The sequence below is a fragment of the Populus trichocarpa genome, chromosome 2 (genome assembly GCF_000002775.5).
Source record: "Populus trichocarpa isolate Nisqually-1 chromosome 2, P.trichocarpa_v4.1, whole genome shotgun sequence".
In the NCBI taxonomy this organism is placed as follows: Eukaryota; Viridiplantae; Streptophyta; class Magnoliopsida; order Malpighiales; family Salicaceae; genus Populus; species Populus trichocarpa.
Window position 1 is genome coordinate 1,653,459 of NC_037286.2, and position 27,379 is coordinate 1,680,837.

The following is a 27,379-nucleotide window of genomic DNA, read 5'->3' on the forward strand; positions in this document are numbered from 1 at the left end:
TAAAATGGTGTTGACTATTTTGACACATATCCACCTATGTTAAGAATAACTTTCATACGAAAATTAATAGCCATTGTAACTATTAATAAGCTTGAAATATGTCAAATGTATGTAAAAACAACTTTTTTAAATGGTGATCTTGAAGATGAGGTTTACATGGAACAACATGAGGGGTTTATTAAAAAAAAAGTTTGTAAACTTGTCAAATTATTTTATAGTTTGAAACAAATACTTGAACAATAATATGAAAGTTTGACAATGTTATGTTGTCAAATGAGATCAAAATCAACGAAGTTGATAATCTGTTTATATGAAAAACACAAATAAAGGTTATGTCATTATATGTATCTATATAGACGATATGCTAATTTTAGATAGTAATGTTCACATGATCAAGTCTACTAAGAAAATATTAACTAACAAGTTTGACATGAAAAACTTAGATGTTACAGATATCATACCAGGAATAAAAATTTCTAATACATCTAATGGATTAGTATTGCCCCAATCTCATTATGTTGAGAAAATTCTCAAAAATATTTCTAAATATGACAATAACATTGACAAAACACTTGTTGTTACCTATTTTAGGGCCCTACATAAACAAAAAAAAACCAGAAAGAAAAGAGAAAATACAAAAAAAAAATTGAATTTTTTTTGAAAGAAAATAGAAAAGTATATAAGTGAGAAGAATATACCACAACGCCCAGGGAGTTGTTGAAGACTGGTTGAGGAAGATCAAAATATACAAGATTGAAAAACTTGACAATGTATTTTTGATTGATGAAGGCCTTATTGGCAAAGAAAATTTAATTTGAGGAGGGAAATTCAAATTGGATGTTTAAGGACTCAATTTAAATTTTTCAAGGTTTAATTGGATTTATGAAGGGCTTAATTGCAAGAAAAAATGATTTTTGAAGTCAATTTAGGCTTCAATTGGAAGAAATTAAAGTCTGGGGGTTAAATTGTAATTTTTAATAGTTAATTTGGTTAAATCAGGGGCTTAATTGCATAAATATTGAAGTTTGATATGCAATTAGAGACTTGATTGAAGAAATCCAAAATCAAAGACTAAACTGGAAAAGACGTGTGAATGTAGAGGCTGGAATTGACCAAATCAGGGGTTAAATTGAAAAAATTAAAAGTTTATTGATCAATTAAAGGCCAAAATACACTAATTCAGAACCAAAGCTAAAAAAAAAAAGGGCAGTCACCTTAGGGGCTGACAAATGAGTTTGAAAGGTGTGAAATTGCATAAAATTAAAAGTTTGAAGGTAACTATGGGTGTAATTGAAAGCAATCTGAATAACAAGGACTCAATTAAAATTTCCCAAATCCCAAGTGAAAACCCCTGAACAACACGCCCTTCAGATTTAATGAAGAGAAGATGAATGATACATCGTTCGTCAACCGGACATCTCTATTTCAACAGTTTTGACTGATCGAGTTAGCAATTTTAAACGAATGAATATGGAGCTACAAACCTCCAAATTAAGTAAGGTTGGATTCAAATAAAAGGTGTGCAGTCCCTCTACCAACTTTTGATGGTCTTAAGTGATGATGACGTCATAATTGCTCCAATAAAGTCTAAAAAATAGGCAACTCGATCATCCATGACAGTGAAATCACTATGCAAAAACCAATTTTCTTTTTGAGTGCTCACACTCAAAGGCTTCTTAGTGAGCTCTTATCAAGGGTTTACAACTCTTCCCTCAAGATCAAGAGGTCAGAAACGGATTCAAAATCTTTCAAAACCCTAGCAAAACTATAAATACCCTTTTACGATCAAAGCTGAGGGGGAGGGGAAGGAAAAAAAAGGGATAAATATAGGAAAATATTAACCTGTAACCTAAGTGTAAAGGTCCAAGAACCTAACATAAAAATTTCCTAAGCTTTGAAAGAGGGGTAAGTTGTGAAAGGCAAAAACTTTCCAAAGAAAAGCAAAGAGAGAGAGTAGCTATTCTAGATACCTTTGTGGCTTGCTTGAAGTGCTTTTTTTTTTATTTGTTTTTGTTTTATGTTTATGTTTACAAACATAGAATAAAGGTTTGAATGCTTAATAAATGAAGTTGCGTTCACTTTTTTGTTGATGTGATCTTTATTTATTGTATTTTTTTTGAAGTTTTTTGATGTTTTTGATATATAAAATTGTTTAAGTTGCCTTTTATATATATAGTGTTGTTTTAGTTTTTGTTTAACTTAAGCAATGCATGTTGAAGTAAGGATGTTTATCCTAGGTTTACTAGGTTTGTTCATGCATAAAATGGGTTTAGAAAACCAATTTTTAATCTATATTGTATGAACATGTAAACTGTTTTAAGTTGATAGTTTTTGGATTTGGTACCTTATGCTTGATTTTGATGTTATTTGTTAGTTTTTTAGATTCAAACATGTTTGTGTATGGTAGTGTGACTGGTTAGAATAAAGAAAACATATTTTATAAGCCAAAAATGCCATTTTCTGGGCTTGACAGTGGCTGGGCAGTGCTGGGTTTATAGTTGGGTTTTTGGGCATGTTCTTCGTGTTATTGAGAAGAACATTGCCTTAGCCCCATGTTTTGAACTATTTTTAGTCAATTTCTTTGAACATAACCCTTTGTTATGTATGATTAGTAGATAATTTAGGATTTATTTGCATCAATAACATGTTTTTGATATGTTTTAATCATAGAGTTTTGGTTTTGAACCGAAACCTATTTTGATAAAGTCATGATATTTTAGTGATAATCGAAGTAAAATGATGCTAGATTGTTGATCCTTGCATGATATATATATATCAGGTCTGGTCTTTTTTGGAACCCATGTTGCTGGGTTGGGTTTAAGTGTTCTTCATGTTCTTGGTGTTCTTCATCTTTTTTGTGTATTTGATCCATTTTATTCAAGAATTTAACTTTTTGTGTTTTTAGGTGTTTAATATATTTTGTTGGCATTGGTTTTGTTTTTTTGGCTGTTTTCAAGTTAAACCAAGATTTTTTATTCGGTTTATGGTCGAACAAATAATTTCAGGTCAACTCAGTCAGGTCGACCCTATCGGGTCAAAGGTATAAGACCCTGTTTGATTTTTTATGTTTTTGTTAAAGGCTTTTTTTGGTTTAAGAGTGTGCTTGAAAAACACCCCTTAGGCCTATTTTGGATATTTTTATTTCAAGAAATAATGAGTTTTTGCCAAACAAAGCCTACAAAAATAATAAAAAATATTTCTTTTTCTTGTATATGGACAAAAATCTTAAAATTATTTGAGCATCTTTTTAAAGAAAAATTTAAAATACTTTGGCATGTTTTAAGAAAAATATTATATGAATTTTACAACAAGTTTGTAAAATTCCAAAAGATTTTGGTATATGTTTAAAAAATATTTAAAAATTATTTTTGGCTTAAAATATTATTCACTTTTAATATATGGATAAAAAATCTAAAAGGGTTTAATATTCAAAATATTATTATGGATAATAATTTTATTACTCATTTTAATATAAGGATAAAAAAACCTGTATGAGGTTAATATCTAAAATATTACGGTGAATAATACAGTTCATTCACTTCTGATATAAGGATAAAATCCACAAGGAATTTATCTGAAATATTATTTGGAATGACGTGGTAACAAAAATTTCAATTTCACTTCGAAAGAAGCCTCAACGATAATTAAGAATATTTCACTTTTTCAGACTGAGTTCTTGACCTAGAAAACTAGAGTTTGATCATCGTAGCAAACTCATCTTGTTAGGATAGTAAAATTAGATATAAAAACCAGTTAGGATTCTTAACAACTGTAATACAGGTGACAATTCCCAACCAATCAAAAGATCTCCAGGACCCGTCCGGAAAGAATCGTCATGACATTGCGCTCTTGTGATGAGGGTATAATAACACCAATTAATATAAATATACATCATTCTAAGAATAAATATAAGTACTTGATTCATTCGTCAAGTAAAGTTAGGTTTAATAACATTGATTACAAAGTTATATACCAGCTGGAACCCTGTCTATATTAGCGTCAAGATTTCTTAGATAGCTCCTATCTGCAGGATCATTGATCTAACTCATATATTAAGCTTGCGTGAAAATTGCATAAAAAATAATAATTCAAGCCATAATGAACTCTAATGTAAAAACAAAAGGGTACAAAGAACCTTAAAAATTGAACGGAGCTTGCGTGAAAATTATTCGAGGTCAATCTTCATATTAAGCTCCGTCGTTTATTCTTATTATTACACACAGCATGCAAACCTTCAAAAACAAAAAAACTACTGATCATGGGCTGATTCGTGTTTTATTCATAGAGTAACGATTTCACGATGATGTCCACAATTCCTTTACGCATCATTGCCCATCACAGCATAGGCCTTAGGCACCAGGCAGAGAGCGTCCCTCGTACGCATAGCAAGACCGGGTTGCGTATGAACGACGTCTATGTCTTCCCTCTTCATCCCACCAGGCATTTCCCAGTCGAATTTGTAGAGAAGATTAGAAAGTGAAAGCTCCACGGTGGCAATTCCCATATATATACCAGGACAAATTCTTCGACCCGCACCAAATGGTATCAGCTCAAAATCTTGTCCTTTCAAATCAATAGAACTGCCCAAGAACCTATCAGGAATGAACACATACGGGTTCTCCCAAACTTCTGTGTCCCTTCCAATGGCCCACGCATTGACGTAAACTAAGGTCTTGGCTGGTATTTCGTACCCACCTATGTTACACTCCGTAGTTGTTTCTCTTGGGATTAGTAGTGGTGCTGTTGGTTGCAATCTCATGGTCTCTTTAACCACAGCTTTAAGGTAAGGCAATTGTTGAACATCATCTTCGTACACAAAACCTTTATCTCCTATCACCTTTCGAACTTCTTCTTGAGCTTTTCTCATTGCTTCAGGGTTTTTCATTAGAAGGCTCATGGCCCAGATCACAGTAGCAGCAGCTGTATCAGTCCCACCAACAAATATGTTCTGCAAGGATCAGGAAAATAAAATAAATAAAATGTAAGGATGATATTTGAAACCATTTACAATATTCAAATCCAAATCATTTTGCTTGGGAAATGAAAATTAGAAGGCCGAATTTGAGTCGAACTTAGATTACCATTAGAATTGCTTTGATGTGATCAAGCGTTAGTTGAACTTTAAAAGTGGGATCCTTGTATATTTGAAGCAAAACGTCAAGTATGTCCTCATGGTCTGGCTTTGGTCGCTCTGGATCAAGATGTTCATCAATGATTTCTTGGTAGAAAACATCTAACTCTCTGAAATTTTTTTCAAGACGATGGGCGAGTCCCGTGAGTCTATCAACCCATCCCATGTATGGAAAATAATCAGAAAGAAAAAACATCGTAAACAGGGCTTGAGTTTCATTAAGCAACGCATGGAACCTACTTCCTTTAATTCCTCCATCCTCGTACCTTTTTCCAAAGGCAGTTCTGCATATGGCTGTGCTTGTAAGAGACAGCATTGCTTCAGTCAAGTTGAAGGGTTTAGAAGCAAGAGCTGCTTTGGAAATTTTTTCAATCATATGCGATACCTCATCTTCTCTGTTGGTACGAAAACTTTGCACTCGTGTCGAGTTGAGGAGATGAACGACACATATTTTTTTCATCTCCCTCCAATAAGCACCATATGGTGAAAAGGCCAAGTCTAAACCATTGTAGGAAAATTTTTGCTGGCCAGTCAAGAGAGGCCTGCTACAAAATTCAAGATCATGGGTTTTCAGTACCTCTTCAGCCATTTTGGCTGAAGAGACTACGAGGGTTCGCTTGAAACCTAGCTTTAAGGACATGAGGGGGCCATATTTTTGAGATAGTTTCCATAAATGCGTTTGAAGGTTTGAGCTATCAAGCTGGTGCAAGTTACCTATCAAGGGAAGACCGTTGGGGCCAGGAGGGAAACGAGCTCTCTTAGAGATTTTGTTTTTCTTGAGAAGAAACAAGAAAATGATGGAGAGGAAGAGAATTACGAATATGAGTAATGCCATTATGATCTGAGTATTTTTGAGCTGTGAATTCTGCGATACAAGCTTCAATTATATAGAGAGTGTTTGAGGGTGAGTGTATTTTTTATTTAAAAATATATTAAAATAATTTTTATTTTTATTTTTAATAACTACATTAAAATGATTAAAAATATAAAAAAATTAATTTAAAATTTTTTCAAAAAAATTTATAAATTTAAAAAAACAGAGTCCAGTTGCACTCCTACACGTACAGTGCAATATAGACAAAAAAGAATATTTATGGAAATAGATTTCTATCATATTAACTTTCATTTCGAGCATTTTATTTGTGTATATTTACCAATTTAATTGAAAATATTTACTTCATGTTTTGACTTGAAATTTTTCCTCAGCAATTATAATATAACAATAGCCGGTGCATTTTGGAGGGCTGTTCAGTAAAGTCATAATGAATGTCTGCCGTCTAGATTTGATACCGTAAAGAAATCTTGCATTCAAACCTATTGCCTTTTATTATACCAAGAGAACGATACTACTACATACTAAGGTTTTCAATTCCAACCCGTTTCGTTTGAAATAGCTGGTATATCATGTTCTAGTTTAAAAAACAAAATAAATTAGAATAAATTTTATCTTGTTTAAAATCTTGGCTTATTCCATAAATTCTGTCCAAATTCCGGTTATTTCTGCCTCGACCAATCATTCTAGCCAAATAATGTGTGTTTTTTTTTTTTTTTCCAATCTTATCTATCAATCCAATTGTTGAATTAGATTAAAATTTTACAAGGAACTACTGATATATTTTTATATCTCAGGTTAAAATATTAGGATAATAAAAAAATTAGAAAGGCCTTGTAAGATTGCCGATGGTGTTTTCATAATTTTATTTAAATTTGTAATTTAATTTGTTTCGAAAGGTTATTTTTGTGTTTTGTTTTTTTTAGATTTGATTTTTTTTTTAATTTCATCGTTCAACAATAAGTTTATTGAGAATTGAGCTTCATATTTTGTTTAAATTTGCTTTATTTTGGGTTATTATGGTCTCATGATCTAGGTCATAAATTTGAAAGGTTAACCCAAATTGACCCGAGTAGATATAAAATGTTCTTATCTCAATATTTATTTTTTAAAATGTCATTTTAATTTTTTTTAATTAAACAATATTTTTATCAGTCATCCAAGTTATCTTTGAACTTATTAAATCAATTGGATCATATCGGTTCAATTTTTATTTTTTTATTTGTGTTTGAAATTTGAATTGTATAATTTAAATTTTTATTATATTTGGAATTGAATTGCAATTATATGTGTTGAATATATATAAATAAATAAAGTACAACCAAAACATAAACACTTCAAAATTAAAACATATTGTTTCAATTAAAAAAATCAAATGCCAACCAAAATAAAATTAATAACCTGCATGGATAACCAATTGAAAAGACAAAATGCCAACGAAACGAAATTCACAAAGTCTATGCATAATCAATCCATTCATTAACATTAAGGCCAGGCTCCCGTTACCTGCTACCTGGTTTTTTTTTTTTTTTAAAAAAAATATAATAATGCATGTTCAGATGCGACTTTTCATCCCAATCAAGGACATATATAAATAGATAAATGGGACCAACGAAGTGAATTTTCTCCCTCAATAAAAACTTGCGTGGGAATCTTCATGGGGCCATCAAACTAGAAATGGTGTATAATAATTCAATACATTTTATTGCGTGTAATTTATGATATGACGGCATGAATTATTAATTATTATTATTAAAGAAAATTAAAACATGGGAGAGAATACTATAGTTTTTTTTTTTTAATGAAACACTATGGATTGTAATGGATCTTTTTGTCTTTTTGGATATGTTAATGATAAATTATTTTTATATGAACTTGTCAGTGTCTAATGTCTGTATAAATTTTCTCTATATAATATTGTCAATGTTAAATTATCATCATGTAATCTTGTCAAGGTCCAGTATTCGTGCATGTTGAATTATAGCATCAATCCTCAAATCTCGAGTCACTCTCGGCGTTCCAATCTAGAAAAACAGGATTGGGCGTGCTAGGCTGTGTATTTGTGTTCGTATTTCTATGTTTTAAAAATATTTTTATTTTTTTATTTGTATTAAATTAATATTTTTTTTTAATAATTTTAAATCGTTTTGATGTACTATTATCAAAAATAAAATTTAAAAAATATTATTTTAATATATTTTTAAAATAAAAAATATTTTAAAAAATAATCACTAAAATATGAAGCTTTACAGTGCACACAATTATATGAACACTTATATACCAGAGCTAACATATCAAGCCTTTTTTTATTTTTTTTTGTTTAACGTGGCTGTCTAGACTAGCTTGCGTGCACCTCGACTAATCCCACGGGCCCTGAAGTTAACGACCATGTAAGCCTCCAGTGACCATTATATATGTAATTACAGAGCTCGAACCTGAAACTACAAAGAAAACACCTAAATTTTTATCATTCAACTAACACCTAGATAGATAGTTATATCAAGCCTTTTTTCCTTCTTCTCAATGGCATCCAAAGATTGTGAGGGCGACCCCTCTCCAATCACCGCCGCTAGACATGTGCCAGACAGTCCACACACCAGGAGTGTATTCGTGGTGCACAATCCAACCCACCCACGTGCCTCCTACACTTAAAAAGACTAATATTTGAATACGTGATTGAAATGATGTTTTTTAAAATTTTGATTTTTTTTATTTAAATTTAATTTTTTTAAATTGTTTTAATATATTAGTGTAAAAATAATATTAAAAAAATAAAAAAATATTATTTTAATATATTTTTAAACAAAAAAAATACTTTATAACTGTTATAAAATTTTCAAACATATACTTTAACATGGTCTACAGTGTCTTTGACAAGGAAATGAAAACTTTCTGGTCGTACTGGACAAGTTTCCTACCTTAGGGTCATGATGTTCAAATAATAATAATAATAATAATAATAATAATAAAACTATAAGGGTGATTTGTTTACTTCAACAGATTGAGTTACGAAGAGACAGGAATGCATTACTATCAATGTAAATGATCGATGAGGAGGAAAAGGAGGATGAATGTCCAAATCAAATTGGAAATGGAATATCGCATGAATATATTTAATGGATTTGCCCTAAATTTGGTGAACAAGGCTTAATAATTTTCTATGATGTTTTTTTTTTGTTTTCATTTTCAAGTTTGGTAGAATAGAATTGTAAGAACATTTATGACTTTATACTATTAGTTTCATGTTGAATTTCTATTTAAATGGGATGTTGGGATTGTATTCAATTTGGACTTACGGTTCTTCTCTCTTCGATGAGTCGATGGAATTGAGTGCTTATGAGTTTATTTAATTTGATGAAATGAATTGATACTTTTAAAAGTAATTTTGAATTTTTAAAAATTATTTTTCGATTTATATTATGTGAAAATTTATCATTTGTAGCCAATAATCACCATCAGAAAATTAACAAATACAAACGGAAACATCAAGAGACTATATCCATCAATAAACATTGATATAAATATTCTCTCAGTATATGCCGAGGGAATTATATTGAGAAAAGAATGAATTAAAAAAATCCAAAAGGTGCGATGACGTGTCATTTATACAGACAATATTATCAATGGTATTAATCAATAAGTAAAATTTGTCTGTAAACTCATCGATAATATTTAAGTTATAACTCTTAAGATTGTGTTTACTTGTTTTACAGCCTTTTTCCATAGAAATTTGTTGTATGGATGTATGATTTGTACATGTTAGGGTTTGTTTGGGATTTTATAAAATTATATTTGTTTGTAAATTGATGAAATTCATTTTGAATTTGCGACTTAAGTGTTTTGTGATAAAATAAATAATAACATATTTAACATGTCCATTTTATATTTTGTCTATTTTATTGTTAAGTTGAAATTTTTGATAGATGTATAGAAATATAAATTTATGTAGATAATTGATAATAAATTAAGAATACCATTAAAATAGATTGAATAAGTTTGAATTAAGCCAATGTTTGCGAATTTATTTAGTTCACGTAATTAATTAATACAGTAAAATTTCAAGTTAATTTTTAATATAAATATATATATATATATATATATATATATATATATATAAACATTGTAATATTATAAAAAATTAATTAAAAAATAAAAAATCAATGCATGTGTTTAATAAAATAAATAAAAAATAATATAAGCCAATAAATTGTAGAAAAAATTGTCAACATTAACTAAATATTAAAATGAGAAGTTAAAAAATAAATACATAAAAAAACACTTGATATCGAGAAGCTGAAAGATAGATGCATATGAATAAGTTTGATCTTGAGTCGCAAGGCACTCTTGAGAATTTTTTTTATTTGATTACATGGCAATAAAAAAGGATTTTTGTAAAAAGTAATAATTTAAATATTATAAAAAAAATGTGATATGTTAGTATGAATTCTCTTTTCCTTATTCATGTATTTTTTTCAAAAAACAAATATTATTTTTAGCAATGTTGTTTATTGCATAAAAAACTAAAATCAATCAAAATCAATATCCAAAAAATAATAACTATTAAGAATAAGGAAAAAAAAGGTAACCATTTCTTAAAAAACCTTGTACCTTATAAACGCATTTCTTTTTTTTTTTCCACATTTTTTTTATCATATGTATTGTTTTTAAACAAGAACTTATCTTAATAAGAAATTAAAAAAATAATAATGAATTTGATAGTTTTGATGTGAATATATTAAAAACAAATATAACAATAATAAACTTGAAAAAAATTACAATATACCTTTATTTTAGCCACGTTGCTTGTTGCATTAAAACTAAAATCAATTAAAATAAATATCTAAAAAAAATTAATGATTTGAAATTAAAAAAAAATGTATCTCTTTAATCAAAACCATTTTCCTAATGCATTCTTCTTCTTTTGATAAATTTATTTTTTATCAAAAGCATTGTTCTTTAAATAAAACATCATAAGTAGTTTTACTAAAACAAAACTAGAAAAAATAGTGAATCGATAAATTTGACACTAATGTATTAAAAATATAATAATACTAATTTTGAAAAAGAAATATATAAAAACTTACAATAAAAAAATAAAAAATATAAATATTTGATTCACATTAATTATTCAAGGTTCATATATAGTTATTTCGAAAATAATTGTTAATATTATCATAAAAGATATTAATATTATTTAAAAATAATAGCAAAATTGGATAATTATGTAAACATTATTTTAATAAATTTATTTATTAAAAAAACAATCTAATTGCAAAATGCAAAAAAAAATAAAAAATAATTAAGTAAAAAACTTAAAGGGATAGGAGCACACGTGCTTAAAATTTGGGCCCACATGCACAACATTTAAAGCCTAGACTTGTATATCTAGGATTTTTTTTTAAATAAACAGAGAAATAACATGTAGTATTTTTTTAAAACAAATAAATAAATGGGTGATTTGTTGCCAATCTGAGTAAACAAGGCATCGTCCATTTATAACTAGAAAATCAGGGTCAAAATTTTAGACCAAAAAATCTATATTTCAATCATTTTTCATAAAAAATCAAAAAAATAATCACATGAACCTTTAAAACTCCATTTCTAATAACAAAATATATTTTAATTAGTTTAAAAACTCAAAATCAAATCAAATATATTTAAGTGTCTTGATTGAAATAGCTATTAGAGCTTCTAAATTATTATCAATTTTAAATAAGCAATTGCATGAGCTTTAGTAGGAGTTTCAACAGCTCCCATGGCAAAGTGAAATACAAAATCATCTGGATTTGTTGTTTGAATAGATGGGAAATTTTTTCAGACGGACGTCTTTTATATTTGGAATCCTGTCTATATTAGTGTCAAGATTTCTTAGATAGCTAGTATCTGCAGGATCATTGATCTTTTTTTTTTGGTTAATAGTCGAAATAGGATCATTGATCTAACTCATGTATTGTGCAGGATCATTGATATAACTCATGTATCATGCACCATTTAATAACTTATGAAGTATTTTAAATTGATATGCATATCACATGAATAAAGAGACTTGCTCTTTTTATTGACTTTCCAAGCTCAGATATTAGGGTCAGTACTATTGAAAAGAATTTGATAGAGGTCTTAAAATTCAGACCATCAACTTTTCAAATTGCATAAAAAATAATAATTCAAGCCATAATGAACTCTAATGTAAAAACAAAAGGGTACAAAGAACCTTAAAAATTCAACGGAGCTTGCGTGAAAATTATTCGAGGTCAATCTTCATATTAAGCTCCGTCGTTTATTCTTATTATTACACACAGCATGCAAACCTTGAAAAACAAAAAACTACTGATCATGGGCTGATTCGTGTTTTATTCATAGAGTAACGATTTCACGATGGTGTCCACAATTCCTTTACGCGCGCAGCATTGCCCATCACAGCATAGGCCTTAGGCACCAGGCAGAGAGCGTCCCTCGTATGCATAGCAAGACCGGGTTGCGTATGAACGACGTCTATGTCTTCCCTCTTCATCCCACCAGGCATTTCCCAGTCGAATTTGTAGAGAAGATTAGAAAGTGAAAGCTCCACGGTGGCAATTCCCATATATATACCAGGACAAATTCTTCGACCCGCACCAAATGGTATCAGCTCAAAATCTTGTCCTTTCAAATCAATAGAACTGCCCAAGAACCTATCAGGAATGAACACATACGGGTTCTCCCAAACTTCTGTGTCCCTTCCAATAGCCCACGCATTGACGTAAACTAAGGTCTTGGCTGGTATTTCGTACCCACCTATGTTACACTCCGTAGTTGTTTCTCTTGGGACTAGTAGTGGTGCTGTTGGTTGCAATCTCATGGTCTCTTTAACCACAGCTTTAAGGTAAGGCAATTGTTGAACATCATCTTCGTACACAAAACCTTTATCCGCTATTACCTTTCGAACTTCTTCTTGAGCTTTTCTCATTGCTTCAGGGTTTTTCATTAGAAGGCTCATGGCCCAGATCACAGTAGCAGCAGCTGTATCAGTCCCACCAACAAATATGTTCTGCAAGGATCAGGAAAATAAAATAAAATGTAAGGTTATTGATATTTGAAACCATTTACAATATTCAAATCCAAATCATTTTGCTTGGGAAATGAAAATTAAAAGGCCGAATTTGATTTGAACTTAGATTACCATTAGAATTGCTTTGATGTGATCAAGCGTTAGTTGAACTTTAAAAGTGCGATCCTTGTATATTTGAAGCAAAACGTCAAGTATGTCCTCATGGTCTGGCTTTGGTCGCTCTGGATCAAGATGTTCATCAATAATTTGTTGGTAGAAAACATCAAACTCTCTGAAATTTTTTTCAAGACGATGGGCGAGTCCCGTGAGTCTATCAACCCATCCCATGTATGGAAAATAATCAGAAAGAAAAAACATCGTAAACAGGGCTTCGGTTTCATTAAGCAACGCAAGGAACCTACTTCCTTCAATTCCTCCATCCTCGTACCTTTTTCCGAAGGCAGTTCTGCATATGGCTGTGCTTGTAAGAGACAGCATTCCTTCAGTCAAGTTGAAGGGTTTAGAAGCAAGAGCTGCTTTGGAAATTTTTCCAATCATATGCGATACCTCATCTTCTCTGTTGGTACGAAAACTTTGCACTCGTGTCGAGTTGAGGAGATGAACGACACATATTTTTTTCATCTCCCTCCAATAAGCACCATATGGTGAAAAGGCCAAGTCTAAACCATTGTAGGAAAATTTTTGCTGGCCAGTCAAGAGAGGCCTGCTACAAAATTCAAGATCATGGGTTTTCAGTACCTCTTCAGCCATTTTGGCTGAAGAGACTACGAGGGTTCGCTTGAAACCTAGCTTTAAGGACATGAGGGGGCCATATTTTTGAGATAGTTTCCATAATTGCGTTGGGAGGTTTGAGGTATCAAGCTGGTGCAAGTTACCTATCAAGGGAAGACCGTTGGGGCCAGGAGGGAAACAAGCTCTTTTAGAGATTTTGTTTTTCTTGAGAAGAAACAAGAAAATGATGGAGAGGAAGAGAATTACGAATATGAGTAATGCCATTATGATCTGAGTATTTTTGAGCTGTGAATTCTGCGATACAAGCTTCAATTATATAGAGAGTGTTTGCGGTTGAGTGTATTTTTTATTTAAAAATATATTAAAATAATTTTTATTTGTATTTTTAATAACTACAATATATAAAAAATTAATTTAAAATGTTTTCAAAAAAATTTATAAATTTAAAACAACAGAGTCCAGTTGCACTCCTACACGTACAGTGCAATATAGACAAAAAAGAATATTTATGGAAATAGATTTCTATCATATTAACTTTCATTTCGAGCATTTTATTTGTGTATATGTACCAATTTAATTGAAAATATTTACTTCATGTTTTGACTTGAAATTTTTCCTCAGCAATTATAATATAACAATAGCCCGTGTTCGAAATTGATCCATAAATAACATGATTATTGCGTATTTGATGAGCCTTGAGCATTTTCTAGGGCTGTTCAATAAAGATATATTTATTTTTAAAATCTATTAAATTATCCTGAACTAATATGAATATATGTTAGAAAAGGTTTCTCTGTTTCTTAGGAAAACAACGTGAATATACAGCAATACTTTCTGCAAAGGCGGCTAGTTATTATATAGCAATGCAGGTTGCTTAATTTGGATACATTAAATAGCCTAATTCTCAGCTGATTTGTTTCCATAATCAGCCAACTTCTCTTTCTGTTTTTGTCTTGTCCTCCAATCTAATCTTCCTTGTTGCTGCAGTTGATTTGTTTCTATAATCAATCAATGACTTAACGTCTCTTCCTATTTTTATTTTGTTATCATGGGAGTGATTTGTTTCCATGTTGCTGGTTTAATTTGATCTGCTCCATCTGCATCTGTCTTATTACCATTAATAAGTTTACGTGAATGCTTGGGCTGTTGGAAGGGACCCGGAAGGCTGGGAGAACCCATATGAGTTCAATCCTGATAGATTCTTGGGCAGTTCTATTGATCTGAAAGGAAAAAAAAAAAAAAAAAATTCAAATGCCATCTGTGGTGAATAGGGAAGATATAGACATTGATGATGTGCTCGTCAAGAAAAAAAGAAAATTCAAATTCTTTTAAGAAAATTATGTGGTTGATGATTTAACTTTTGGTGTTCAAACTTCTCACCATCATTTTCAACCACACTAAACCACCAATCATCCACCATGCGTTGTTCTTTAAAGTCAACATTTTGAACAGAAAAACCACCAATCATCTTGTCCAAAACAAAAATGCCCCGCTCAGCAAGAGCATAGATCCAAAACCTGACATCTTGATCTCGAGAAGCTGAAAGATAAATGGATATGAACAAGTTTGATCCTCGAGTCGCAGGGCACTCTTGTATTCTGCATAGATCCAAAACCTGACATCTAGTCGCCAGTCTTTTAACATCAACTTTGGTCCAAATTCAAAGTACGTTTTTCTTGTAGCTGTCAAGTATATATCCAAATTCAACTTTGCTCTTGAATTTTTTATTTGATTACGTGGCAATAAAAAAGGATTTTTGTAAAAAAATAATAATTTAAATATTATAAAAAAATGTGATATGTCAGTATGAATTCTCTTTTCCTTATTAATGCATTTTCTTTTCAAAAAAAAATAAATTGTTTTTGGCAATTTTGTTTATTGCATAAAAAACTAAAATCAATAAAAATCAATATAAAAAAAATAACTATTAAGAATAAGGAAAAAAAGGTAACCATTTCTTAAAAAACCTTGTACCTTATTAACGCATTTCTTTCCTTTCGTTCTCATTTTTTTTTAATCATATGTATTGTTTTTAAACAAGACCTTATCGTAATAAGAAATTAAAAAAATAATGAATTAATAGTTTTAATGTGGATATATTAAAAACATATAAGAATAATAAACTTGAAAAAAAATTACAATATACCTTTTTTTAGCCATGTAGCTTATTGCATTAAAACTAAAAGCAATTAAAAATAAATATCTAAAAAAAATTAAGATTTGAAATAAAATAAAAAAAGTTTCTCTTTAATCAAAACCCTTTTCCTAAAGCATTCTTCTTCTTTTGATAAATTTTTTTTTTTATCAAAAGCATTGTTCTTTAAATAAAAACATCATAATCCTAAAAGCAAGTTTTATTAAAACAAAACTAGAAAAAATAATGAATTGATAAATTTGACACTAATGTATTGAAAATATAATAATACTAATTTTGAAAAAGAAATATATAAAAACTTACAATAACAAAATAAAAAAATATAAATATTTGATTCACATTAATTATTCAAGGTTCATTTATAATTATTTCGAAAATAATTGTTAATATTATTGTAAAAGATATTAATATTATTTTAAAAATAATAGCATAATTGAATAATTATGTAAATATTATTTTAATAAATTTATTTATTAAATGAAAAAAAAATCAAGTAAAAAACTTAAAGAGACATGAGCATAGGTGCTTAAAATTTGGGCCCACATGCCTAACAACATTTAAAGTCTAGGTTTTTTTTTTAAAGAAATAAAAATGGAATGTACTATTTTTTTTAAATAAATAAATGGGCAATGAGTCGCCAATATGAGTAAACAACGCGTCGTCCATTTATAACTAGAAAATTAGGGTCAAAGTCTTTAGACCAAAAAATCTAGATTTCAATCATTTTTCATCAAAATATAATCACATGAACCTCTAAAACTCCATTTCTAATAACAAGATATATTTTAATTGGTCTAAAAACTCATAATTCCTAAAATATATCAAAAAATAATATTTATCCATAAAATAGAAAGTAAATTATGTATTTCTAAATTAGAAAGTACAAAGAGGACATGTCTCTAAAAATATATTTTTTTATTTTTATTCCTAAAATATTCTTGTAAAAAAATCATAATTGCAAAATCATTCAACTAAGCTTTGAAGGAATAAAAATGGTTATTATCATAGTTTTAAAACTCAATTGGGTCACAGGTAAAAAGGTTGACCCTAATCTTTTTTAAGCAAAGTAGATTGCGGGTTGACTAGGGTTTTTGATCGGTTCAAACTAGGTCAATCCATCCTATTTTTTAAAAAACTCATATCAGTTCAAGCCTTATGTAGACAACAAAATAAATATTAAGATGTTCATATTATAAAAAAAGCTAAATTATGTGGGAAAAACACTATGACTTTCCTCACAAAACATTATTGATTGCTATAATGTTTCCCCACATTGTTTTTTTTACACATGTTTTTTTATGATTTTTTTCAAAATTATTTTTGTCGATTTCATTTTTTAATACTGAAATGGTTGAGAATTTAATTTTGTATTTTTTCCTTTTATTTTATCTATCTATGTGGTTAGCGAGATTAGTGTGGTTTGCGGATTTGTAGTCAAGGTAATCCAGATTGCTCCAGTTTATGGATGTGGTGTGTATTTTTTTTTTATGATGTGGGGAAAGCACTGTAGCTTTCCTCACAAAACATTGTGGATTGCTACAGTGTTTCCCTATATTATTATTTTTTACACGGTTTTTTATGTTTTTTTTTGTTATGATTTTTTTCAAAATTACTTTTGTCGATTTTGTTTTTTTTTTAATATTAAGATGGTTGAAATTTTAGATTTGTAATTTTTTTCTTTTTATTTTGTCTTTCTATGATGTTAGCGTAGTTTGCGGGTTTGTCGAGGTAACTCAGGTTGCCTCAGTTTATGGATGTGGTATTTTTTTTTTAATTGAACTTGACCTTTTTTATAATCTATTTTTTTCTCATATTATTAAAAAAGTAGTTTTAAAGAAAAAACATGTTATTAAACTTTATGAAATAAAAAAAATTAAAACTCATTGCACTGTGGATTATAATAGTAATCCATAGTGTTTTGCTTTCATTTTCTTTCTCTTTTTTTCTTTTGATTTTTTTGTTATGATTTGTTTTCAAATGTATTTTTGTCGATTTCATTTTTTTAAATTGAGATTGATGAGAATTTAACTTTGTAATTTGTTTTTTTTTTTTTGACATTATATGAGGTTAACATGGTTTACATGTTTGCCAAGGTAACCCAAGTTGCCCCGTCCTACGAGTTTGGTGGGTTGTTTTTTTAATTGAACTTGATTTTTTTTATAGTCTATTTTTTCTCATATAGTTAAAAAATAATTTTAGAGAAAAGTCATGTTATTAAATTTATAAAGTAAAAAAAATTAAAAGGTGTGAGGAAACCATTGTTGACCCATATATATTGCACTGTGAATGACAATGGTAATCCACAATGTTTTACTTTCTTTCTTTTTTCTTTTTGTTATGATTTTTTTTCAAATTTGTTTTGTCGATTTCATCTTTTAATATTGAGATGATTGAGAATTTAACTTTAAAATTTATTTCCTTTTATTTTACCTTTCTATAAAGTTAGCATGGTTTGCAAGTTTACCAGCGTAACTCGGGTTGCCCTGATTTACGAGTATGGTGGAGTGTTTTTTTAACTAAACTTGACTTTTTAATCGCCTATTTTTTTCTCATATAGTTAAAATAAATAGTTTCAAAAAAAGTTGCAAACCATGCTATTGGGTTAATTGGAAATTCAGTTTCAGAATTAGTTTTGTTTGCCTTTTATGGGGTTATAGTGATCTAAAAACAATCTCGGTATTAAGTTGGTGTTTGATTTTACAATCATTTACTTTTGTTATCATATAGTTAAATAAAAAATAGATTGAAAAAAACAAATTATTATTTAAGTGGAGTCTATAACTCAGTTCACAGGTTTAGCGTACTAGCTCGGCTTACCCAATTCACAGGTTTGACGAGATTACCCACCGATGGGATATTCTTTTATTTATTTATTTCATCATTTAACATTTGATTGGTTAAAAATATACTACATTATTAATTTTTGTTTGCTTTCAAGGGATGATTGTCTCAAATAAGTTTCTTTTTTAGGTTAGTGCTCAATTTTATGAGCATTTGTTTTTATCATACAATTAAATAGAAACAATTATGAAAAAAAGTTATTAAACCCAATAAAGTACATGACCTGGGTTGCGGAGGGTCGAGATTGATCATTATCTCAATATTTTAAAAAAAATTATCATCCTGAAGTTTTTTTAAAAGCTAAGTCATGTTTTTATCGATCATCAAGATTGCATTTAGACCTATGAAATCGATTGATTTAAGACGAGCTAGCTTTCATACGGTTTAATTAAAAACTTGAGTTAGACAAAGAGTTGAGTCGGGAGGTTTTAAAATTACCCATTTGATCAAGTTTAATAATACTATTAAAAAATTATCCATGGTCTTAATATTTTTTTTTTATTTTAAAAAAAATCGATCCAACCCGTGATAGAGCGCGGGATAATATTAACTAATATACTAAACCGTGTGGGGGATTTACTGTTCCCCCACACACAAAACACTGTGGATTACAACAGTAATCCACAGTGATTCTTCTCCCTGTTTGTTTTTTTTTTATTTTTTTTATTTTAGATTTTTAGCTTTTTAGCTTTTCCCTTTTTTTTTTGTTTTTTTTTCAAATTTTTTTTTCAGCTTTCTTATTTTTTTTTTCATTTATTTTTTTTTCAAAATTATTTTTGTTGATTTTACCTTTTAAATATTAACCTGGTTAAAATTTTTGCTTTATAATTTTTTTCTTTAAAATACTGTGGATTGCTGTGATGTTTTTCCACTTAGTTTTTCTATTTTATTTCTTTATTTTTCAAAATTATTAACTAATATACTAAACCGTGTGGGGGATTTACTGTTCCCCCACACACAAAACACTGTGGATTACAACAGTAATCCACCGTGATTCTTCTCCCTGTTTGTTATTTTTTTTTTTAAAAAGCTTTTCCCTTTTTTTTTGTTTTTTTTTCAAAATTTTTTTTAAGCTTTCTTTTTTTTTTTCATTTATTTTTTTTCCAAAAATTTTTTTGTTGATTTTACCTTTTAAATATTAACCTGGTTAAAATTTTTGCTTTATAATTTTTTTCTTTAAAATACTGTGGATTGCTGTGATGTTTTTCCACTTAGTTTTTCTATTTTATTTCTTTATTTTTCAAAATTATATTTTTCGATTTTTTTATAATATTGAGCTGATTGAGAATTTGGTTATGTAATTTTTTTTCTTTAAAACATTGTTGATTGCTACAGTGTTTCTCCGCATGATTTTTTTCTCTCCAAAATTATCTTTTTTTTTTATTTTATTTTTTAATATTGAGCTGGTTAAAAATTACAGTTACAATATGTAAGGAAAACACATGGTTTTTTGTATAATTTTTTTCAAATTATCCCTTTCAATTTTATTTTTTTAATATTAAGTTGTTTGTGAGTTACAATTACAAATCATTACAAATAAGGCTAAATCATGTGGGGAAGCACTGTAGCTTTCATCACAAAACACTGTGAATTGCTACAGTATTTCCAACATGATTTTTTTTTTCCTTTTTTTGGTGTTTGTTTTGTTATTTTTTTTCTAAAATTGTCTCTGTCAATTTTGTTTTTAATATTGAGCTGATTAAGAATTTAGCTTTATAATTTTTTTCTTTAAAACACTGTGAATTGTTGCAGTGTTTTTCCATGTGATTTTTTTATGATTTTTTTCAAAATTATCTTTGTCGATTTTTTTAAAATATTGAGTTGGTTAAGAATTATAATTACAATAAAACTAAATCCTATGAGGAAAGCGTTGTATTTTTTCTCACAAAACACTGTGGATTGCTACAATATTTCTCTAAATGGTTTTTTATTTTATTTTATTGGGAAAAGCGTTATAGTTTTCCTCACAAAACATTGTCAATTGCCACAACGTTTTTTCTCATGGGTTTTTTTCCTTCCAAAATTATCTTGGGTTTTTTTTTAATATTAAGTTGGTTGAGAATTTAGCTTTGTAATTTTTTTTTCTTTTTATTAACTGAAAAGCTAAATCATGTGGCGAAAGCACTGTATCTTTCCTCACAAAACACTGTAAATTACCACAAATCATTTTGTTCAGTCTCTAAGTTTTGGATCACCAACACAACTTTTTTTTTCGTCATGAAATATTTGCTCCATCATACCTTTAATTTATATTACTGATCTAGCGCTGGTTTACAATTATAACACTATCAAATGCATTTGTTTTATAAGCCCGCGGTAGCGCGCGGGCATGTCATCTCGTTAGTATATTAAGACACAAAAAGCAGTCTGATATGGACTCTTGTACTTGGCCCTATTTGTTTTTACGTTTCAAATTTTTTTTTATTTTTTTCTTTGCTTCAAAGAAAAATGATTTTAAAAAATAAAAAAAACTTTATTTTGATGTATTTCTAAGCAAAAAACACTTTAAAAAGCAACTGCTACCACACTCTTAAATACCCTCTAGAGGGATAATGACCTCACCATTTCCTCACATGTTTTTCTCTTGTTACAGATTAGTTGATGTGGTGGTTTGAGGTAGAACAACTCACAGGTCTATTTATAACTTTTTATTATACTATATTTTAAAACGTGAGGAAAAATCATTGTGCTACTACTGTCTATATAGAGTATTTGCATTGTGAACTACACTGTATATATAGAGTGTTTGTACTGTGGACCACATTGTAGATGTTCAGAGGACCATGAGGACATTGTCTTTTCTATTTTTTTTATTTCAAAAGTTGCTGGCATGTGTTAGGTCAAGATATGGCTGCCAGACCCAGGGCTATTAGGCCTGCATGGTCGTCATACCCATTAAAAAAAACAAATTATAAAAAAAATTAGGATTTCTGTTTAGAATATTTCAAGAGTAGTTTAATTTTTTTTAAGACATTTAAGACATTTCAAGGGTAGTTTAAATGTTTTTTTTAATAAAAAATAAAGAAATTATAAAACAAATTAATTAGCATTTCTGTTTAGGATATTTCAAGGGTAGTTTAAATATTTGTTATTATAAGAAATAGAAATAATTTATAAAAAACATTATTTAGGATACTTCAAAGGTAGTTAAAATGTTTTTAAAAAAATTAATTAACATTTCTGTTTAGGTTACTCCAAGGGTAGTTTAATTGTATTTTTTATAAAAAATAGAAAAGAAATTATAAAAAATATTAATTAGCATTTCTATTTAGGATACTTAAAATGCAGTTTAAATGTTTTCTTCGTAAAAAATAGAAATTATTTATAAAATAAATTATTTAGGATACTTCAAGGATAGTTTTAATTTTTTTTATAGAAAAATTAAAAACAATTATTAAATAAATTAATTAGTATTTCTATTTATGATAGTTCAAGAGTAGTTTAAATTTTTTTATAAAAATAAAAATTAATTATATAAAACATTAATTAGCATTTCAATTTAGGATACTTCAAGGTTAGTTTAAATAGTTTTTTTATAACAAATAAAAAGCATTATAAAAAAATTAATTAGTATTTTTGTTTAGGATACTTTAAATATTTTTTTTCTAAAAACAATTATAAAAATATTAATTAGGATTTCTATTTAGGATATTTTAAGGGTAGTTTAAATGGTTTTTTTCTAAAAATAAATAAAAAAAAATTAATTAACATTTCTGATTAGGCTACTTAAAGGGTAGTTTAAATATTTTTTCTTATAAAAAATAGAAAAACTTTATAAAAAGCATTATTTAGGATACTTCAAGGGTAAATTAAATATTTTTTTATAAAAAATAATAAATTTATTTTAACAAATTAATTAGGATTTTTGTTTAGAATATTTTAAAGGTAGTTTAAATGCTATTGTTTTTATAAAAAATAGAAACAATTATATATAAAAAAATTAATTAGTTTTTCTATTGAGAATACTTTAAGGTAGTTTAAATGTTTTTTTAAATAGAAAAAAATTATAAAAAAACTATTTAGAATTCTTCAATAGTAGTTTAAATGTTTTTTTTTATAAAAAATAGAAAATAGTTATAAAAAATTATTTAGGATACTTTAATGATAGTTTTAATGTTTTTTCATAAAAAAATAAAATAAAAAAAAATTTTATTAATTAGGATTTCTGTTTAGGATACTTCAACGGTAGTTTAAATATACCCACGTTGCTGGGTTCATTTTGGGTGTTCTTTGGGTTCTTTATTTTTTTTTGATCTGTTTTGTTTAAATTTTTTTGAATATTTATGTTTTTTGTTGTGTTTAATCTCTTTTTTTTTTGCTTTAATTTTGTTTTTGGGTTGTTTTCGGATCAAACTAGAATTTTGGTTCGCTTTATGGTCGAGTTAAATTTTCGGGTTGACTCAATCAGGTCAGGTAAAAAAATGGATCAAAGGGTTTAATACCCTATTTGGCTTGCCATAATTTTTGTTAAAGGGTTATTGGGTTTAAGAGTATGTTTGGTAAACACTCTTTAAGCTTATTTTTTGTGGTTTTATTACAAAGAAAAAACGAGTTTTTGCCGAACAAAGCCTAAAAAGTTTCTAAAAAAATTAAAAATATATTTTCTTTTTTTTCTTGCATATGGCTAAAAATACTTAAGTTATTTAAGTAATTTTAAAAAAATCTCAAAAACTTTGACAAGTTTTTTTTTTAAAAAATATTGCATGGATTTTACAATAAGTTTGTAAATTTCTAAAGAATTTTGGCCTACATTTCAAAAATATCAAAAAAATTTATTTTTACTCTTTATATTTCATAGAAAGACAATTTTTTTTGTTGGCATTAGAACGACTAGATTTTTAATATGTTAAGATAATGATCTCCTTACTAAGGAGGATTTTTTTCTTAGTTTATATCAGACAAATAAACAATACAGCTTATCTTAAGTAAGGCTTATTAGGGTTGCTAATACCTTTCTTTTACGCAATCAGTTTACTTTCCTAAACTATGAGATCAATTAAGATTTTTAGTGACCAAAATACTAAGTGATGATTCTTTTTTTTTTTACTGATAAATAACAAAAAATTATTATTTTCACCTACATGATTCCCGACTATCTTAATCTAGAAAGATAATCATGGTGACAACGCACACACATGCAACAAAGATCTCTATCAAACTTGGACGTTATGAATTCATTATGAATTTATTTGACACCCATAGCATAAATTTATATTTGATATCCAGCTATCTAAACAAAAACAATTCCTCTTATTCACTAATTGCCTATACAAATAATTATGAAATGTTAAGTAAATTGATTATATAATGTTGTGTTGTGAAAAAAAAAAAAAGGAACACACACCTTTTTTTTATTTAAAATCGTGGGGGGGGGGGGGGGGAATATTTATGAAGTTCTTAGGGGACTAAATTATTTTACTTAATATAGTTATGCTCCTCGTGCGCAAACAAGGCGAGTTTTAGCCACATGCCAACCTCGTAGCAAAAGGTCCAAACTTTTGATACATTCATTATTGTCAATAATTATAAAATAACTGCCACAAAAATAAAGAAAATGTCGAAAGCCCGCAACATGTGGAAACCATCATGCATGCCATGTCAAAGAACTCTGCACCGAAAGTTGCGCGCTGTAATGTGCTGGGATGGTAGCTGCATGTTGAAGTCAGAAATGGCAGCAAGTCAGGTGATCAAAATTGTTGATAAAGAGAGGAGGTAGCTGCCATCCTTCCCCCAATCTTGCACTATAAATAGAGCTGTAATTGTGCAGCAAAAGGTACGCCAAGAGTGAGAGAAACAAGCAGCACAGGAGAGCCAATTGTGAGGGGAGAAATTTGCATAATAAGTGAGACAGGAGATTTGCATTTGTGTGTAAGAGAGTTGTGTAAACACCATTTGTAATTCTCCATATTTAAAATAGTGTTTTCCCGCTGCCCGTGTACATGGGAGATTTGCCAAACCACATAAATTTGTTTTGTCTCTGTGTGTGAATTATTCTTATTGTTTTTTAAAATATTTTTATAAAATAAAGTTTTAGCCATGTTTACGAACAACACATTAAACTTCTGCTGTGTAATAGCAGTAAAATAAATCATAAAAGGTAAAAAAAAAAAAAAAAATACAAGTTTCTTATTAATTAATGGAAATAAAACCTGAGAATTCCTTGAAAATTGATATATCAAGAGTTAATTAGGGCTAGTTGGATCAATCTTTATATATATAATACAATTGATATATTGATTATTGAGACAAAATACAGCTAGTTCAGGATGTTAGAGAATAATATAAATCATATTTTGGAACCTCACCTACAAGCTTAAGCTTTTGGGTTGAGATGGTTCTTTGACATGGTATCAGAGCCTCGATGACCAAACGGTCACAAGTTCAAATCTCACCATCCCTATTTATTTAATAAAAATTAAGCACAAGGTAATGTGAGCCTGTGTAAGGTTCAAGCCCAAAGGGCTTTTACTTGAGGGGGTGTATTAGAGAAATTTCTTCCCTTGCTTATTCTCTCCTTTCTTCTATTATGAATACCATCACAGTCATGAACTTCTTAGTTTAGACAAACTCTACACACCCTATTGCTAGATCAAAAGAACCAGTTGACCCACTGGAAAGATGTGCGAAAGCTAGCTCTTAATTTGAAGTGAGATTTTAACTGACGACCAAGATACCGAAACAAAGGGAACCAGGATGTTAGCAGTTGTAGCATTGCTGTGTCGTACTGCTTTTTTTTTATATTGTTTTTATAAGCAAACAAGATTAAGCCAAGAGATGGCAAAATAAGCAACCCAAAGGGTCACCATGAAAAACAGATACAGCAGAAAAAAATGAAGGAACCCAAGCAAACAAACTAGCCCAGGAAATGACTAGACTATAATTTTGAAACAATCGAATCTCCAGCCTCAGCCATTTCCTTCTCCACAATACCAATAGCAATCGGCTTCTTAAGGATTAGCTCTGTATGGCTCCCAGAAGTTTAATCAGTTCGACAGAATCTTAAGAAATATTTGTTGGAATTAATTTTGTAGTTTTCACCCAAATTGTTTTTAGTTCTTCTAGTTCTCCTAAGTATATGGATGTAATTATTAAAAATATATTTATCTTTTAAGTCTCTTGAATTATTTTAAATTAGTATAAATATATGTTTAGAGTATTGTAAATTTAAATCCAAGTTTATAAGGACTTTCTTTTTTAAAAGAGTAATGTAATATAAATGAGATTGGTTTTTCACCATGCTTTCTATGTTTTCATTTTTACTTTTCTGCTTCAAATATTTCTAGCAATATTCTGCAACTCCCAAAGCGTCAACACTGAATTCAAAGTTCCCATAGCTTATTTCCATGAATCCAAAATGAGATCTTAAATGAGAGATCTCCAATGTAGCTCTAGTAGTTCATCCCAGCACAAACATCATAGCATCAACGACATACATAAGACAATAACAAGAAGAATCCCCCGGTTGTCTAGAGGTGGTCATGGACACTTGTCAAAAGAAACAGTGCTTTCAGCCTCATCGGGAGGCATCTTTGGTAACCTTTCCTGTCCTCTGAGGTATGAGACCTCTTGAGAACTACTATCTCTCCCCCTTCTAGTGGAGGAAGGTTGAGAAGCGTCTCTCTCGAATCTAGGGTCTATTTTTATGGTCGAAGATCCTCGACTAAAGATTCCAGTTTCAGGTCTGAAACTGGAATTTCATTTATGAGACGCATTTTTTTTCTTTTTTAGAAGTCATTCTTAAAAATGTTTAAGTTTTTGAAAAATAGGAAAAAAGATGAAGATTATTTTGTTTATCTAAAGGAAAACTCCTTTGCGAAGAGACTTGCTCTCGTATGCTTTCATTTTAAGACTTCTAAATCAAGGAAGGCAGAGGAAAATTTTGGCAAAGGTAAAAGTAGAATTGAAGAGAAAAAAGGTTTCGATACAAGCCACTACCTTCTACTCCCTGTTGGGCTATTTCCAGAACTCAATCACACACAATTTACGTGGTTCGGCAACTTGCCTACTCCACGGAGCTACTGGTTTGTATTAATGAAGCTTACAAACAATACAAACAAAGGAGGAGGAGATAAAACTCTCTCAACTCAACTCTACTCTCTCAAGCTCTCTCTATTCTTCTCTGTTCTCTCTTCTCTCTGTGTTTCTCACGCTGCTCTCTCTGTGTTCTTCATACACACACAGCTATACATATACAATTGATGATTGAAGGGGCATGATTGATGCCCACCGTTGCCTCCACTTTGTGTCCTCCACCATGTGCCAAGTGGGAGATTAGGTATTCCCACTTGCATATGGTGGGACATTGTTTGTCTCCACTAACTAACAATCTCCCACTTGGAGACAAACAATGAAATCATCATTTATCCTTGAAGACCAACTGAAGTTTTACACAACTTCAGTTTATCAAGTGTAACTCCTTTGGTTAACATGTCAGCTGGATTCTTGCTTCCACAGACCTTTTCTAGCATTAGTTGCTCGTCATCCAGCAGTTGTCGGATGAAGTGATATTTGATCTGAATATGCTTCGTCTTGGAGTGAAATGCTGGATTCTTGGCAAGGAAGATTGCACTCTGACTGTCGCTATACAAAGTACCTTTTCCATTCAACTTGCCCAATTCCTTCAGGAAACTCTGCAACCAT

The 27,379-nt window shown here is 29.2% G+C and overlaps 1 protein-coding gene across 11 annotated transcripts in view; it reads right to left on the reverse strand.

Moving 5' to 3' along the window:
• Positions 1-4,074: 4,074 nt before the first annotated feature.
• LOC18096094 (cytochrome P450 83B1) overlaps positions 4,075-27,379 on the reverse strand; it is a 79,315-nt gene continuing 56,010 nt past the window's right edge. For 2 of the 11 annotated variants that reach the window (XM_052450603.1, XM_052450602.1), the window contains exons 2-3: positions 5,082-5,816; positions 4,075-4,948 (exon numbers count right to left, since the gene is read on the reverse strand). In XM_052450603.1, the coding sequence (XP_052306563.1) occupies positions 4,319-4,948; positions 5,082-5,816 (1,365 nt within the window). In that variant the 3' untranslated portion in view covers positions 4,075-4,318. Of the gene's footprint in view, positions 4,949-5,081; positions 5,986-12,115; positions 12,991-13,122; positions 14,034-27,379 lie in introns of those variants that run through there. The other 9 variants (XM_052450606.1, XM_052450605.1, XM_052450601.1 and 6 more) reach the window with 8 other exon arrangements.